This window comes from Westerdykella ornata (genome assembly GCF_010094085.1).
Source record: "Westerdykella ornata strain CBS 379.55 unplaced genomic scaffold EI97scaffold_10, whole genome shotgun sequence".
Lineage (NCBI taxonomy): Eukaryota > Fungi > Ascomycota > Dothideomycetes > Pleosporales > Sporormiaceae > Westerdykella > Westerdykella ornata.
The window spans coordinates 599,879-614,755 of NW_022986860.1; the positions used below are offsets into that span (position 1 = coordinate 599,879).

The window sequence follows — 14,877 nt, forward strand, 5'->3', positions numbered from 1 at the left end:
CCCTCACCTTCGATGCAGCGTCGGTCACTCACCAAGTCCCTCGTCCATTCGCCGGCCAACTCCCACAGACACGCCATTCGCACACCTCCAATGGCGTCCAAAAAGCCTCTCCGGACCTTAATAACCACGGCTTCATCATCGCTGCGCGCCCAGCAACCCGCATGTAGAGCTTTCTCCGAAACCTCCGCATGCTCCTTCTCCACCTCAACTCCGAAGCTGGTATCCGAAAATGATCCAGAGGGATACGAGCGCCCAAGATGGCAACAAACTCCTGCGCGAATGGTTGCGCCTTTCCGGACGAGGCCGCTACCTAGAGGACCGGTGTTCAAAGTGAATGAAGACCCCCGGAGGCTAGATGAAATGTACATACGAATGTTGGGACCGAAAGGGGACAAGGTGTTGAGCGATGAGGTGAAGTGGTTGGCGGTGACACACAAGAGCTTTGATCACGGACGGAGAGGACACAATGACCGGTTGGCGTTTCTGGGTATGGTCGAATTGAAGGTTTGAGAGTTGAGCGAAATGCTGATTGCCGTACGACAGGTCGGCGTATAGTATCGCTGCAGGCATCGTTGGCCCTGCTAAATTCCCCGCAAGCCGCACCTATACCGGAAGTTGATCAGTACGGGAGGAAACCATATAAACATCCCGCGTTAGATGGGCTCGCTGGCCTTACACACGAGGCGAAAGACAGCGAGTTGAACATTGCACGGTTAGCGCCAATTGCGCAGCGATATGGTCTGGACAAGGTAACCAGGTGGAAACCGGCGAGGGTACGTTATATCTACTGTGAGGCCCCATCGTCCACGCATGCTGATTATCTCAGACGGACAACCTCCAATCGTCCGGCATAGACGCCGTACTTTCAACATCATTGTACGCCATTGTAGGAGCCGTAGCTCTGGAGCGGGGAGGAGAAGTTGCGAACAGGATTTGCCGGGACAAGATTTTGGCGCCCCTTGGCCTGACCTTCTGAGGATATACGACCATGCCCATTTTGCATAGCCTTCACTGTGTAATTCTGTCTCATGTACCATATTGTAAGGATGGAAGCCGACACGGGCCACGCGGGATATTAGCACGCATTGCATATACGGCTATTTTTGATATATCAGGAGACGATGGGAATCAACCCGAATGTTTACTGGTACACTTCATCGAGAGCTCGACCTGCCCACTCTTCAAGTGAAGACCTTTTCCGAACTTGAGGCCATCTATATGCATATTCTCAAGAGACCCGCTCCAGGTCTCGCGCAAAATTCGTCCTCAATGTGCACCCTGCGCCTGCCCACCCCTTCACGCTCCTCCCTCCTCCTCACCCTCCTGCGCATTATCATGCACAAACCTCACCTGTTGCGTCGTAGCAACCGAAGGATCGCCTTCCAAATAGTTCAAAGGCTCAAGCCTGATGCTCGAATGCGCAGATGTCATCAGCGTATTCGGCAAGTCGCCTGTATGCGGTATCTACCAAGAATAAGCCATTCGCGAAGTGTAGAACGGTCTCAAAATCGAAAACTTACATGATGCATACCAAGGTTAAACCAGACAACTCTAGACTAGGAATTAGCACTGCCAATATCTGCAGCAAGATCAGGAATCTGTCGTTAGAGGATTGGTACTTACAAATCTTCCTGCTCCAGAGTCTCACCATCCAGGAATTTGGAGAAATCAACAAGTGGATCTTGAGTATCATGGCCGTTATATGGATCCGCAGCTCGCGGCTCCGTGTCTTTCTGCTTGGTGAAGTATAAATCGTGGGTGGCGAAGTGCGCAGCGTTGCCAGTGTTCGAGGAGTTGACGACTGTCAGGTGTGAAGCACCGGATGCTGTAGACGTCGATCAATTTCTAAATCCATGTTGAAATCATTGGGATCGTGTATATTTACCTTTCCGCACTCTGTACCCCGGGAATTCGCCATATCGATTCGGGGTGTCTTTATTGACGATGGCGTAGATGGCGGCATCATTGGGTGCCCAGTTGATACTGGCGTCCAACTCGCTTGTGATGAAGCTTTTGCGCGCACGGAATGTATTACGAAGTTGGCCTGGTGCCCAAGGATACCTGGTTCTCTGCGTCAGTGTTTGTGAAAAAGGTCTGATGCCTCAATTCGACTTACTCCACGGTGTCAGGCACAAACTCCACCTTCTGTACACTATTCTTCTCTCCCAGAATATCCAAATCCGCTTTGAACGTTATGACGTGATCATGCATCGACCCGGACAAAAAATCATGGATCTGGAACCCATAGTCCTGGTTATTCGCATAATATGCAGCTGAGATATACCCAGATGCTCTGACGGATACCTCAATGCCTCCGTCGAGGAAGAAACTGTATTCAATAAGGTAATCATAGTTGCCAACGGTAGATATCGTTCGAATAGTGAACAGTATATTCTTCGCAGCATAGGTGTAGCCTTGCACATTGAAGTGTCTACGTATGGGAAACCCGGCGTCGTATTCAAAGAGGCATATAGCGTTGGAGATAGTAGTTGCTTGCCCACTGATCGTCATATTAGCGCTGAGGAAGGTGGCGTATTCTGGGCAATCGTAGCCAGCAACGAGAGGATTCATAGCGGCGCCCATACCACTCAACGTGTCGAAGAAGCTGGCTTGTGATTGGAAGGGATCGGAGCCTGCGTAGTGGGCGAGAGCTTCTTCTAGACCGAGCTCGTAGATCAGGCGTTTGCCTTTGTAGCGGACGTCGAATAGGGATAGTCCGGTGCTCTTGCTTGTGGAAAAGTAGAATGAGAAATCCATCCATGTCACGTAGTTTTCTTGCGCATCAACGGTGTATCTCTGACTCCCTCGAGACACGGACACCGGCGGTGGCAGATTGTCGAGCGGTAGCGGATCGCCTCGTTGGTTCAGGGCAGTCCAGGACCCGTCGATATTTGGAGGTGGCTTCTCGAAACCCGGTGAGAAGAGCGCCTCGCGGAACTCCTCTGTGCTGTTGTACAGTTTCCCGAGACAAAACCAGCCTGTGATCGCCCACTTCGTGTAATTGCGATCGGTTGTGTCGATTCTCAGGGATACGCCTAACGGAAGCACAGTGGTGCTATCGAATTCGTCGGTAGGAACCCCGATGAATTCGAACCATGTCAGTGTTTTACCGTCTTCCTGGTGGAGTGGAAACTGAGTCCGGAATGTCACACCTCCATCTGCGATAGTCTGTGGAATAGTCAGTCAAGTCCACCCATGTTTGAGCTGAGCTACGCGTACCGTGTTCCACAGCTCGCGAGTGATGTCCGCAATATCAGACCCAAGCTTGAGCACGGCGCTGGCAACATCCTGTCCAGGTAATATGAGGGATGGAATTCTAGTCTTTCCAGGGTTCCGGCTGTTGAACGGATAGGTAAGAGGTTGTAACTTCGTGACGTTGGTTGCTGGTAAAGGCCCGACCATGTATTCCTGAAAGTATGGCTCGTCTGGTATTCCGTATGCCACAGTTGCGCGTGCATATCTCTTAGGCTCTGCTGAATATTCGCCACTGATCCAGGGGAGCACGTCCGATTTGTTGGGAGATAGAAGTTCGATTTCGAAACTGGTGCGGGTTAGATCGTGCCGAGAGGTTGAGAGAATGGAATTTTACATAGAGTTTACTCTTGTTCTAGTCTTGTTAGTGGCGTGACTGCATGATTGGGTGTGGCACCATTTACCCAGCATCTGGACTTGCACTGAGATTTAATCTACCACTGAGGTATGTGGAGACGCTCTCAAGCTCTTGCTCAGTCAGACTCAGCCAAATATTCTTGCGGGGAGCAGTAGAACTGAAATTTCCGGTTGTGCAATTGACACAAGCTCCACGGGTGTGTTGTACGAAGCCCGCGTACAGCAGGGCCAAAGAAAGAATGCTTTTCATAACGGGGTCATAGAAGCCCTCAGTGAACACGAATTGAGAAGAGAACTGACTCCGAGTTGGAAGCAGAGAAGGGATGGAGCAGCATTGAATTCGGTAGGAGTGCCATGAACTATATCGGACTGGAACTGGGTCCACCGGTGAAATCCCATCGCTGGATGATTTATTCGGGTGGCTCATTCAATTGTCGATCTCGCTGCTTGTATGCGGCAGCTCGTACGCCACGCAAGCCACGATCTCCGCCTCAAGGTAAAGTTCCCAATCTCCCGCCAGCACATCAGGTACCGGATACCTATGACCCCTTTTTTGCGCGCTGCTTACCTTTCAATAAGTTATCTCTTGAACCCCTCTACGACGTAGACTATGTAGCTTCCAAGGCTCGTTGCGGAAGAAGTCGCAGGTTGTCGCTGTCGCCGCGTACTCCGTACAGGCTGCAAAATCCGACTTCGATGGCCCATTGGGGAAGTACTCGGAGTCGCTCAAATGCAACACAATGGCATTCGTTTTTTTCATCTCAACATGCATAATCGTGGCTTTGTCCAAGGTTCCTGTCAACCTAAAACGGGCATTGTTGGCGAAGACATGCAGATGATGACCCATGCATCGACCGTCAACTTGGTGACTGGGTCAAGTCCCAGAGCCCACGTCACACAACATCCAGGGGCTGACATTGGAAACGAAAAATAGCCGACCCAGTTCTACGTCCATACGATGACTGCTCCCGGGATACGGTGTTGATTCTTACTGTGATATAACACAGCATATCCACATGTCGGAAGGCGGTCTCGCTTTCATAGGCTAAGTAGATCTCGGAAACGACCGCTTTGGGTTCCATACTTTGAATTTATCGAATCGGAGTTTTACTGCCAGAAGGCGAAATCTCAAGCTTTTGAAAAGCTTAAGTTCAGGGGAATGAGGCCGGCGATACCTCCCCGCGGCCGGAGATGATGTAAGAGGCTTGAGGCCAACTCCACGGGCTGAATTATCCTTCGGTTTTTCACCGTTCACCGTGTCATCAGGATGCAGATTCGAACGCGCAGCGACTCGATAGTGCGGAATACGGAAACGGGTTGCTGTGGTCGGCGTGGTTCAGCTGAGGTCGACACTTGACAAGTTGAACGGCGTTTCTTGAGATCTTCGCGCTGCCTCCTGATCCGTGTTAGTGCTGGTCATGCTTGCGGCATGGCCCACTACCCAATGCCAACTCACGGCAGATCGGCCAGCTTCCCTTTTCTGGTCCACTCTGCCAACTTCACGTTGAGCAAAGTTGAGGGCATACCAATACTGTGTAGCTAATACCCTGGTAGCGAGCATACCAGCAAAGTTAACATGCTTAGGTTGCCACAACCACCCCGTCACCCGTTAGAATGTCGCGGCAAAAGAAGCAAATCAAATAATCCGAAGCTGCTCCTTCTAAAGACAATCATTCCCCGCTTTTTTTCCCTAGGAGGTACTGGCGCAATACAGGCCTGAGCTTGAGGATTGTGTTTATGTTTCGCCAGATTGCTGGCATTTCACTGGTATGCCCTCTATTAGCTACCGGTATCCCCGTTAAACCATGTCCTTTACATTCGCTTCCGGATATACACTCAATTGCTTCCGTGACAGTGCGGGGGCGGGGTATCTCCTTCTTTTCTAACGGCATTGGGCAGCTAGCATACTGTTTTGTCAGCTTCTCACTCTGCCATATATACCTCCATGGACCTTATCATGCAGAGTCACATCACCATTCACTTTTCCGCTTTCCTGAAATCTTGCCCATCTTCCCCTCCTAAAAGTCACATAAACTTCCCTAAGTGACCTCAAAATGGCCGATTCCAAAGAGCTCACCTCATCCTGCTTCTGCGGACGCTCAACCTACACCTTCTCCGTTCCGACCTCGTCCCTGCCCTTGGACCTCCGTCTCTGTTCTTGCGACATTTCTCGCCGCACCTCCGGCACCCTCTTCACCTCGTACATCACCGTACCTGCCGGCAACCCCGAACCAGACCTATCAACCCTGACCGCTTATGAGTCCTCGTCCATCCTAACCCGACACTTTTGTTCAACATGTGGAACCCACATGTTCCTCGAATATCGCGCCGATGAACACTTCGAAGTCGCCTCGGGCACTCTCCAATTAGAAAGCACAGACGGCATCGTCGACTACAAAGACCACATTTGGATCGAAGACACCCTCGACGGAGGCGCCAGTCAATTCGTCACGCACATCAACGACAAGTGTCTAAGTCGCTATCTCCGAAAAGCCGGTGAAAGCGAGCAAATCCCTGTAGAATGGAACCACCCCTCCCGTCCTCCGGCGTCCGAGACCGAATTCAAAAAAGAGGAAGGTTACACTGCCGTGGAGCTCAGGAATTACATCTACGCCCATTGCCACTGCAGAGGAGTCGGAATGTATATCTGGGTGCCCAACCACGAGTTGGCCACTTCGCCCTACCCAGACCTGCTCATCCCCTTCAACCTCCCCGACGCCGAGGAGAAGCGCCAAAACCACGAGGACGTGAAATGGTTCGGGCAGAGCCGGAAACAGTACAAGGACAACGCGTACATGCAGCCTACGCGACACCTAGCGGGTCTCTGTGCTTGCAAGTCGTGCAGGCGAGCGTCCGGGTTCGAAATTACCGCCTGGGCATTCGTGCCTACCTCATGCATTACCCTGGATGGCGGGTCCAACGTAGGGTTCCAGCGCAAGCCGTTTTGGCCGGACATGACGACGCTGAAGGAGTATCGGAGCTCGGAGGCGACGACGCGGGCATTCTGCGGGACGTGTGGGGCTACTGTGTTTTGTGACGTTGATCGGGGTGAGCAGAAGGATGGACCTTGGGGTGGCATCATCGATGTGGCTGTAGGATTGTTCGCGTCGAAGAGCGGGACTAGGGCGGAGAATATGTTGGCGTGGTGGCCGAATAGGGTCAGTTTTGCTGAGGAGGCGTTGAATAAGGGGTTGGTCAAGGGGTTGGAGGAGGGGATGCGAGCTTGGGCGGAGAGGAATAAGGGGGAGGACTATGTTGCTGTGATGGAGGGGCCTGAGTGGGAGAAGGACAATCCTATGGTCCAAAAGCGTGTAGGCGGTTCGGAGTAGAAAGATGCGGCGGAGGCAACGGAAACTGAAGGGGGCATAAAGCAGAAGAGGGAAAGCCTTGATGAAAACGAAATCGCCGGACAGGCAGGGCGCGGGTATATATCAACTTACGTTTAATCGAGAAGAGCCAGTCCTAAAACCCAAAACCCAAAAGCTGAGAAATCCCAATGCGAAATGACGATGCCATCAACACCGCCCTGGGGAATAAAAATGTAGAGGAAGAAAAAGAAAGGGAAGTAGAACCTCAAACTCCATCATCTCCTCCAAAACCTCCAACCCCTCCTTGCACCCCTCTTCGGCGGGCCCTCAAACTCCGTCGTCCCCACCCCTTCTTCCACCTCAAACTGCTCCATCTTCGCCCTCTTCCTCGCCCTCTCCTCATCCTCCTCCCTTCTCTCCGCTCTTCTCCTCACCCAAGCCGCCCAAAAGCAGAACCCAACGATCCCAATCCCGATACCACCAAACACACCTCCAATCACAGCGCCGATCAAACCATTCCTCACCCACGCACTTTGCTTGGGCCACACGTACGGACGGGGTATTGATTTCGGGCAGAACGTCGTCGGCATGACGATATTGTTCTTCTGCACCGCGGGCGCGAGGAAGAAGGTATACGAGTCAAAGTCAGCCATAAGGTACACTTGCGTGAGGAACGCCGTGCTGAGGTAGAAAGGCCTCGAGTCGTTCCTCGCGCGGTTCTGCACCGGCGAGATATTCGACGCATTCGACAGGACTTCCCCCGGGAGCGTGACGCTGAACCCGTCATCCAGGACAATCGTCATCGATCCCGCGAACGGAGCGGGCAGCTGCAAACTATCGTCCCCGAAGCGGTTCTCCGGATCCGGGCGAGCGTTGAGCTGGCGTTTGAAGTTCTCGGTGACGGAGAAGGGGAGCGACAGTGGGTACTGGTCCGTCGTCAACTGCGCGTCGAAGGGTCCGGCGTCCGTGTTTTGGAAAACGGATTTGTCGAGGAGGGAGACGTTTCGGCCGTCCGGGCTCGTGATGGTGATGTCCTTGACGCGGACGGTGAAGGGACTTGTGTTCGACTCTTTCATCTTGTATGCGTGGACGGGTTCGGTGAAGCGGCCTGCGTCGAAGCCGCCAAAGGTGTTGCTGCCGTTTACTGCGCCGCCGGCACGGTCGAAGCCCTGGCCGATGTACAGCGAGTATGTTCTCCCCGCGATGATATCTTTCGACACGAGGCTCTGGAGGAGGGTAGATGATAGACCCATGCCGACGATACCAGGGGCGATGGAACCCTTCTCCGCAATCTCAATGGTGGAATTCTCAACAAGCGTCTGCGACGCGCCATCGGTTTCGAAATAGTGCGTGTAGAGACGGAGTGTATCTTGGCCAAAGGAGCTGGAGCCTGTAAATCTGCTGTTGTCGAGGGACTTGAAGTTATCGTTCTCTTGGAAGCTATCGCACGCAGGATCAGCAAACCCTATCTCAACTCAATTCGAAGTCAACCCACCTGGTCGAGTCGCTTTTGACGAAGAATCCCCCGGTCCCGTCCTCACATCCCTTCAACGAACTATTCCTACAATACGCCGACGCTGCGAAACTCGTATGGTTCTGCGTTAACGAAGGCCACAGACTATGGTTTTGAGCTGGTGTGCCGACGCCGATGAAAGAGCCGTATTGGAATTCCGAGGAATCGTGGACAGCGCGTTTGTGGATGTCGACGTAGATGGGGGGTTTGGAGCAGTTGAACGCGAAAGTGGGAGGAGCGAGGAGGAGGAGAGAAAGGGTGATAGTAAGGACCAGTGAGGCCATGGTTTCGGGAGAATGAAGAGAGCAAAGAAACAGAGAAAGGAAAAGGGTGCCGCTTGAGGCCTGCAAGCGGTGCTCTGCACTCAACAGAACAAGACAAACAAGGTCTCTCACCACTCCTCAGATACGTTTCCTTCCTCCAACGTGTATACAGTCCGAAGAGATTCCACTCTCCAGACACGTTACTTCGTGGACGTGTCTCAGCAAAGAGCCAAAACGAGGCAGTGTTGTCAAGGACTCCTACCTGGCCAGTATCTAAGTATGTTCCATCCGCCCAACACTTGCCCCCCTCCAAGAAAGCTAGCCTGTCTTTCGCGGAGCAGACGCCCGAAGCACGGTACTATTCTTACACTAGACTACCGTGCTTACACAGGAGATGCATTCCGCACCCCTCTCCCCTGCCCGCAGGAGAGCCGCACCACTGTTGTCCCATCGAACTGGCGGCTGCTGACGCCCAGCGAAGATGTTTACAACAGTCAAGGGTCAGGCGCTTAGCGGAAGATTGATTTTCCTATCCCGCGTGTATGGACGGTGAATTGCTCCTGCGACGTGATTGGCGGGTATGGGTACCATAAATAGTCGATTGGATGACAGTGCACCAGCGGAACGACGCTAGCCGCCCAGAAGGATCTGTGCGTAAACAGCGGGTAGATGCGAAAGATGCTATTCTTACATCTGCAGTTATTTCCATCTTTCCTGGATTGCGGGGATTGCGGCACAGATTATGACGGGAATCGTGGGCGATGGGAGGCCGGCCTGAGGGTTAGGTAAGGATTGAGGCTCTAGGCGGAAGTGAACGTTTCCGTTCTATGTCTCCATCATGTACCCATGTTCTCCGTCAATTTCCAACTCTATCTTAGGCCCACCCCACTATGTATCTAAGGGCGACATGAATGTTCCCTGCGTGCGCAGCCAAGTCGTTCGAGAAAGCTCAGCGGACACACGTACGACTTCGTCCCTTTGTTCTGTTGGGTTTGTCACTGGGATGTGTCCCAGGAGTGCAGCGTTGGCGCTTGTGCCTCAGCCATCGCGCTTACTGTTGCAAGTCGAAGGATGCGGGGAGTTAGCACATGGAAGCTGGTATTTAAGACTGGTACGGATGAAAAGTATGAAAAATGGCGAAAATTGCTGCACTCAGCTCGGATGCTTGAGAAACATGCAAGGCTGTTGAAGAGATGTAAATACGTTAAGATAGGCGTATACATACGTTATGTATACAGATCTATACATGCCATGTTGAGTACAGCTCGCTCTCGAGAGCGCCCGACTGTGCCACCCAACTGCGTTGTGCTCTGTTGCGCCATTTGTTCTCTTCCTTCATAACCTATCGCTTCAAGATACACTCAAAATGCTGATGCAGGTAATACATATACGCCGCTCTCCCGCAGCGTTTGCCTGGCTCCATGCGCCGATGCGCCGTACCAATGTAACGCCGCGCTATTATAACAGAAGAAGATGATCGATTGGTCGTAATTGGATCTTGTTGGAGTCCAGAAGATTAATGATGTGCCAAAAATCAATGCAGGTTTTGAGTGGAATCGCGATGAAAACCGATGCTGAGAAGAAGATCAGAGCAGAACCCATCGTTTATCGACCTCCTTAGGTCCGACACGAGCAGCCACAGTACTGAGAGTATTACTGATGGCATCTTTCGGCAATTTCGGAAACCTGGGAGGAGCAATCGTTAGCTGGCAGTATAGCGAAAGGATGACGCAAATACATACTTCCTTTTGAGGGCCTCAATCAGCGCAATCTTCGTGAGATCGCTACCCTCTACTTCAGCCTTGAATGCTGGAAGCTGATCTGCAGGTATCATGCGTTTTGGAGGTTTTGCGGCTTTGGCGCCCGCGCCAGCTGCGACACCGTTGCCGGAATTCAATGAGTTCATCATGCTGTTCATGGGTCTTGTCGCGAGGGGGAGGCGCGGTGGCTGCATGGTCCCACTGCCTGGACCATCCTTGCTAGCAACAGCAGCTGTCTTAGCAAGGGATACAGGGTCAGGCGCCCAGTACGCGGTGGAGAAGGGATCAATGGATTGAGGTTGTGGATCTTCCCTGTCAGTACAAGAATTGCCAATCCCGGTAATATACATACCAAGTAAGAAGCCGATTCTAAAACCTCGGAACTCTGTAGAGACGGCTCCGGATCCATCGTTCAATACCGAGAGACCATTCGGGGTTTCCCAGCAGAGTCCGGTACTGACTGGTTGCAGGTCACCGCTGATCATCCTCCTCTTGATCGGGCCATCGTCCTCGTCATCCAAGAAGCCGTCCATGTCATCGTCTCCATCCTCATCCAGATCCTCTTCTCCGTCAGAGTCTAGATCCTCACCCTCCTCTGGCTCTTCCCATTCCGCCTCGGAGTCATAGTCATAGTTGAACTCTCGGATGGTACGTGAGAAAGGATTCATTGCCAGCTTTGAGGTCTCCCGTCGAGTGTGCGGTCTCGTGTATGTACCGAAGTACGGCGGCCTGACGTCCTCCGGGAAATGCAAATATTTCATCGGGATTCGTTTGAGAAGGGCGAGCGGATCTTGCGTATCGTCGCCATCTTTCGTGAGGTCGATAGGATGAGTTGAGGAACTGTTGAGCCGCTCCACTATCTCTTTAATCGAATGCATCTCCGGGCCACGACCTGCATATCTCGGGAACTGTCCTCTGAAGCTCTCCACCGAGATTGGCTCCATGCAGACGTCCTCCTGTGATATCAATTGCTCAAGTCGTGCTCTTGCTGAAGCCAGCTTCTCAGGATCCTCCATATATCGGTTTATCGGGGCCATGATCGCGTGGCTGGGTAGCTGAAACGGCAGGAAGAATCGTTCGTAATCGGTTTTCGCTGCTCGAAGGATGGCTTTCTGCGGAGACGCAGTCGTGTTAGCATTTTGCATAGGGGGTTCCGGTGCTAATGATATTGTTTCGGATGTGCAAGTGTGATTGGGCTCTACCGTCACTGTTCTTGCACAACCCGAGTCCCCCTTCGGCCTGTTGAAAAATGAATTCAACTTCATTTGACTCTGTTCGCAGTCAGTCATAGTACGCTGAATGGTGACCGAAACAATCATACCCGCTCCTTCTTTAGCTTCTCTTCCTCTTTCTTACGTTTCTCCTCTTCCTTCTGCTGCTGTTCTAGCTCTTTAGCTCGCTTCTTCTCTTCTCGCTCAATGTTCTTCTTTTGTCTCTCTTCCTCCTTCTTCCGCTTCTCCTCTTCTTTTGCTGCTTTCTGCTCTGCTTTTGCCTTGTCCTTGGCCTCTTTCTCTAACCTCTTTTCTTCCTTCTCCTTGTCCGTGAGCTTCCGCCTCTTAACTGGCTGAGCACCACTGGTAGAGCTTGTAGGTTGAGCATTGCTTGCATTGGTACTTGGCGGGACGGAGGCCTGGGAAGACTTCTTGAGCGGCGAAGGTGTGGCAATTGACGAGACAACCGTCAGTGGTGTGCCATCGATATCGGATTGAACGACGACATTCTTAGTTGGCGTTGACACGGGGACGTCATCATCAAAAGGGCGTTTCTGCGACGGTGTTACAGCAGCAGTTGACTGCACATCTTCCATATCCATCGTAACAGGTCCTCGACTTGTTGGCATTCGGTTGCGGGTTAATAAAGACGACAATTAGGATGGTAGATATGGAGTGCGTGAAGTCATGGAAACACGGACGCGACGCGTTGATGTGGGGGATGAAATGGCGCGCTCAAAGGAGGGTCTGTGCGTCATTTCGCGAAGTGCTGCCTGGGTGTTCGACGCAAAACCGACGAGTTTGACCGCTTTCAACTTTATTTTCCTCTTTGGGATTAGCGTCCCTGGCGAGAAACCCCTTTCACTATTTGTTTTAGCTGCAGGCAACTAGAAAAGTATAGGCACGTTTTCTTTGAGTTGAGAGTTGTAGAGACAGATAACTGGGAAAGCCTTTGCTTGACGGGCATCTGGGGCGTCGTTGCCCCTAATGGCTATTGGAGGAAGGTGCGCACGACAAACCCGACATCCATATGCCATCACTCCTCCGCCATCAGCGACAACAAGATTCCGTCATCTGGCAGCACAGCGGCATGCTGGTCGATGCTTCTGCCAATAGTGACATCCGCAATGATATCCTTCTGAGTGCTCTCAACATTCGCTGACGTCTCGATCTAAACTTATCTCTGATTCACTTGATCTGCCACCTCTACTACACCCACGCCCTTCGCCAGAGCTAGCCCTGATCTCTGGATAATTTGCCTAAGATTCATGTCACGGTTCACAGGGGAACCATGCAGCCTCACGAGATGGAAGATATGCTTTTCAGTTTTCCCTCATCGCAGGAATCTCAGGACGGTGTTGATGATGAGAGCGATCTTCTGGATGAGCTACCCGGCGAGGAATACGACTCCGACATCGATTTGTGGGAGGAAGAGAACACTCAAAACCTTCTCTTGCCCCCCACCCCTGACGCGAGTCTGGATGAAGACATACTCGATGAGTTCGAGAACGCGGTCCAGCTAGCTGACGAGATTCAAGGCACCACAACAGGAACAGTCAAGAACCGGTACTGGGTCTGTACCACGCCTCGATATGATCGAGAGCTAATCTGCGCTTAGAGACTGGGTTATTGCACGTGTCGAGGGTCTCATAGAAGGAATCTTAGATGGACTTCTTGCTGGTGACAGTGAGCTCTCCATCAGCCTCAAGACAAGGTCAGGGATCAGTCGTCGGGATAGCTTCCAGTCTAAGCAGACAGAGCGTGCACCTCATCCGAGAACCAGAAAGATCAGCTTTCCAGGATCAAATGGACAGGAGGCTTGGAGATTCAGTCTGCACATACGCGCGCCTCCTCTCCACCTTCACTGACAAAATGCAGCCGTGCTTGTTAAGATTCTGCAACTTGTTCACGAGTGCTTGATCGAAGATGTAGTAGCCTCCAAGAGGTGAGCCATTCAAGCCTAGGCACAGGTGGTGGACTGAAGGAAAGCAGGGATCTCTACTACAGACACCCTGACCTATTTGTGAAACAATCTGTCGTGGACCGCTTCGTTGACGATCTGGCTTGTACTCTCGGCATCCCAAGGGCACTGCTCAATGTGGTACGTATGTAGCGTCGTTACCTGGGGTCACACTGACATTGTAGACTGCCGCTGCCAAAGGCCTTGTTGCCGGAAATTTTACCTTAGTACGAGCGGACGGCACAATCATTCATGGCCTTAACGTCAATGAGGTTTGAAGACTATTTCAGTATCCGGATCATGCTCATGCAGCATATAGGGGATGTTACTGCCGAACGTCAATAGCAGTGATACCTTGGACATCTCGTCAGTCCAATGGGTAATCATCGTCGAGAAAGAGGCAACATTTCGCCATCTAGTAAGCTCCTCAGCTAGGAACAACCTGAACTTCCAAGCAGGCTTGGTCGTGACAGTACGTTGGTAATTCACCTTAGTGGCAGCCAAGTTAACTGACCTACATTAGGCCAAGGGATACCCGGATGTGTCTACGAGGACGTTTCTTCAGCATATTGCAGACCGTTCTCCGGAAGTACGAATGTTTGCGGTCGTCGATTACGATCCAGATGGTATTGCCATCATGTCAACATACAAGTACGGTTCTCATCGTCTTGCCCATGAGAACAAGACCAATGACGATACTGGGGGACCGAACTTGCGCAATCTTCATTGGCTCGGTGTCCATAGTCACCATCTCTTCCGAATCCCGCAGGAGGAATGCGCTCCAGCAATAACTGCGAATCCAAACGCACAAGGTCTGCTGAGGTTGTCTCCAAGGGACCGGACAAAGGCATGTCGAATGCTGGAATGGGACCTCTGCACAGAGGACGGACCTGAGACTGATTGGAGACGGCAACTGCAGAGAATGCTCATGCTCAATATCAAAGCTGAAATCCAAATCCTGGAGGAATCGTCGGATGGACTCGTTGCATGGCTAGAAGAAGAGATTGGAGCTAGAGATTTTGGAAAGCAACCGTGACAGAGGCCGCCAAAGAGTCCTTTACTGGAAGCTATCCGAACAAAACAATGTCAAGAAGCAGTTTGAGGATTCAGTGCCGGCAACCCCTCACTAGATGATGAAACTGAGACCACATGGTCTCAACTGTGTTACCGCACTGCTAGCAGCATGCATAGGCAAATACCAGCATTATCGCTTTCTGCACACCCTCAACAACGGCTTTCGATGTGCAGGGGTC

General features: G+C 51.9%; 6 protein-coding genes across 6 annotated transcripts; 3 read left to right on the top strand and 3 right to left on the bottom strand.

The window, feature by feature from the left end:
• Positions 1–24: 24 nt before the first annotated feature.
• Positions 25–1,146, top strand: EI97DRAFT_433382 (RNase III domain-containing protein). Its single transcript, XM_033798380.1, has 3 exons — positions 25–487; positions 544–773; positions 827–1,146. Exons 1-3 carry the CDS (start codon positions 91–93, stop codon positions 974–976), a joined length of 777 nt encoding a protein of 258 aa, XP_033654092.1. The 5' UTR covers positions 25–90; the 3' UTR covers positions 977–1,146.
• Positions 1,147–1,296: 150 nt separating this feature from the next.
• EI97DRAFT_418556 (amine oxidase catalytic domain-containing protein) lies at positions 1,297–3,710 on the bottom strand (the record flags this gene model as incomplete). Its single annotated transcript, XM_033796956.1, has 7 exons — positions 3,590–3,710; positions 3,220–3,541; positions 2,117–3,168; positions 1,886–2,061; positions 1,624–1,825; positions 1,521–1,551; positions 1,297–1,464 (listed from the first exon to the last, which is right to left on the bottom strand). Exons 1-7 carry the CDS (start codon positions 3,661–3,663, stop codon positions 1,297–1,299), a joined length of 2,025 nt encoding a protein of 674 aa, XP_033654093.1. The 5' UTR covers positions 3,664–3,710.
• Positions 3,711–5,416: 1,706 nt separating this feature from the next.
• EI97DRAFT_43896 (uncharacterized protein) lies at positions 5,417–7,065 on the top strand. Its single transcript, XM_033799532.1, has one exon. It carries the CDS (start codon positions 5,664–5,666, stop codon positions 6,936–6,938), a length of 1,275 nt encoding a protein of 424 aa, XP_033654094.1. The 5' UTR covers positions 5,417–5,663; the 3' UTR covers positions 6,939–7,065.
• EI97DRAFT_43948 (acid protease) lies at positions 6,963–8,951 on the bottom strand. The gene is made up of 2 exons (XM_033799562.1): positions 8,413–8,951; positions 6,963–8,357 (listed from the first exon to the last, which is right to left on the bottom strand). Exons 1-2 carry the CDS (start codon positions 8,712–8,714, stop codon positions 7,193–7,195), a joined length of 1,467 nt encoding a protein of 488 aa, XP_033654095.1. The 5' UTR covers positions 8,715–8,951; the 3' UTR covers positions 6,963–7,192.
• Positions 8,952–9,835: 884 nt separating this feature from the next.
• On the bottom strand, positions 9,836–12,416 carry EI97DRAFT_398442 (uncharacterized protein). Its single transcript, XM_033796394.1, has 4 exons — positions 11,775–12,416; positions 10,806–11,724; positions 10,436–10,760; positions 9,836–10,379 (listed from the first exon to the last, which is right to left on the bottom strand). Exons 1-4 carry the CDS (start codon positions 12,291–12,293, stop codon positions 10,280–10,282), a joined length of 1,863 nt encoding a protein of 620 aa, XP_033654096.1. The 5' UTR covers positions 12,294–12,416; the 3' UTR covers positions 9,836–10,279.
• A 63-nt stretch (positions 12,417–12,479) lies between these two features.
• EI97DRAFT_418566 (DNA topoisomerase IV, alpha subunit) lies at positions 12,480–14,660 on the top strand (the record flags this gene model as incomplete). The annotated part of the gene is made up of 7 exons (XM_033796957.1): positions 12,480–13,230; positions 13,283–13,494; positions 13,543–13,609; positions 13,657–13,765; positions 13,810–13,896; positions 13,944–14,042; positions 14,148–14,660. The coding sequence occupies exons 1-7, from the start codon at positions 12,956–12,958 to the stop codon at positions 14,658–14,660; spliced, it is 1,362 nt and encodes a 453-aa protein (XP_033654097.1). The 5' UTR covers positions 12,480–12,955.
• Positions 14,661–14,877: the final 217 nt, after the last annotated feature.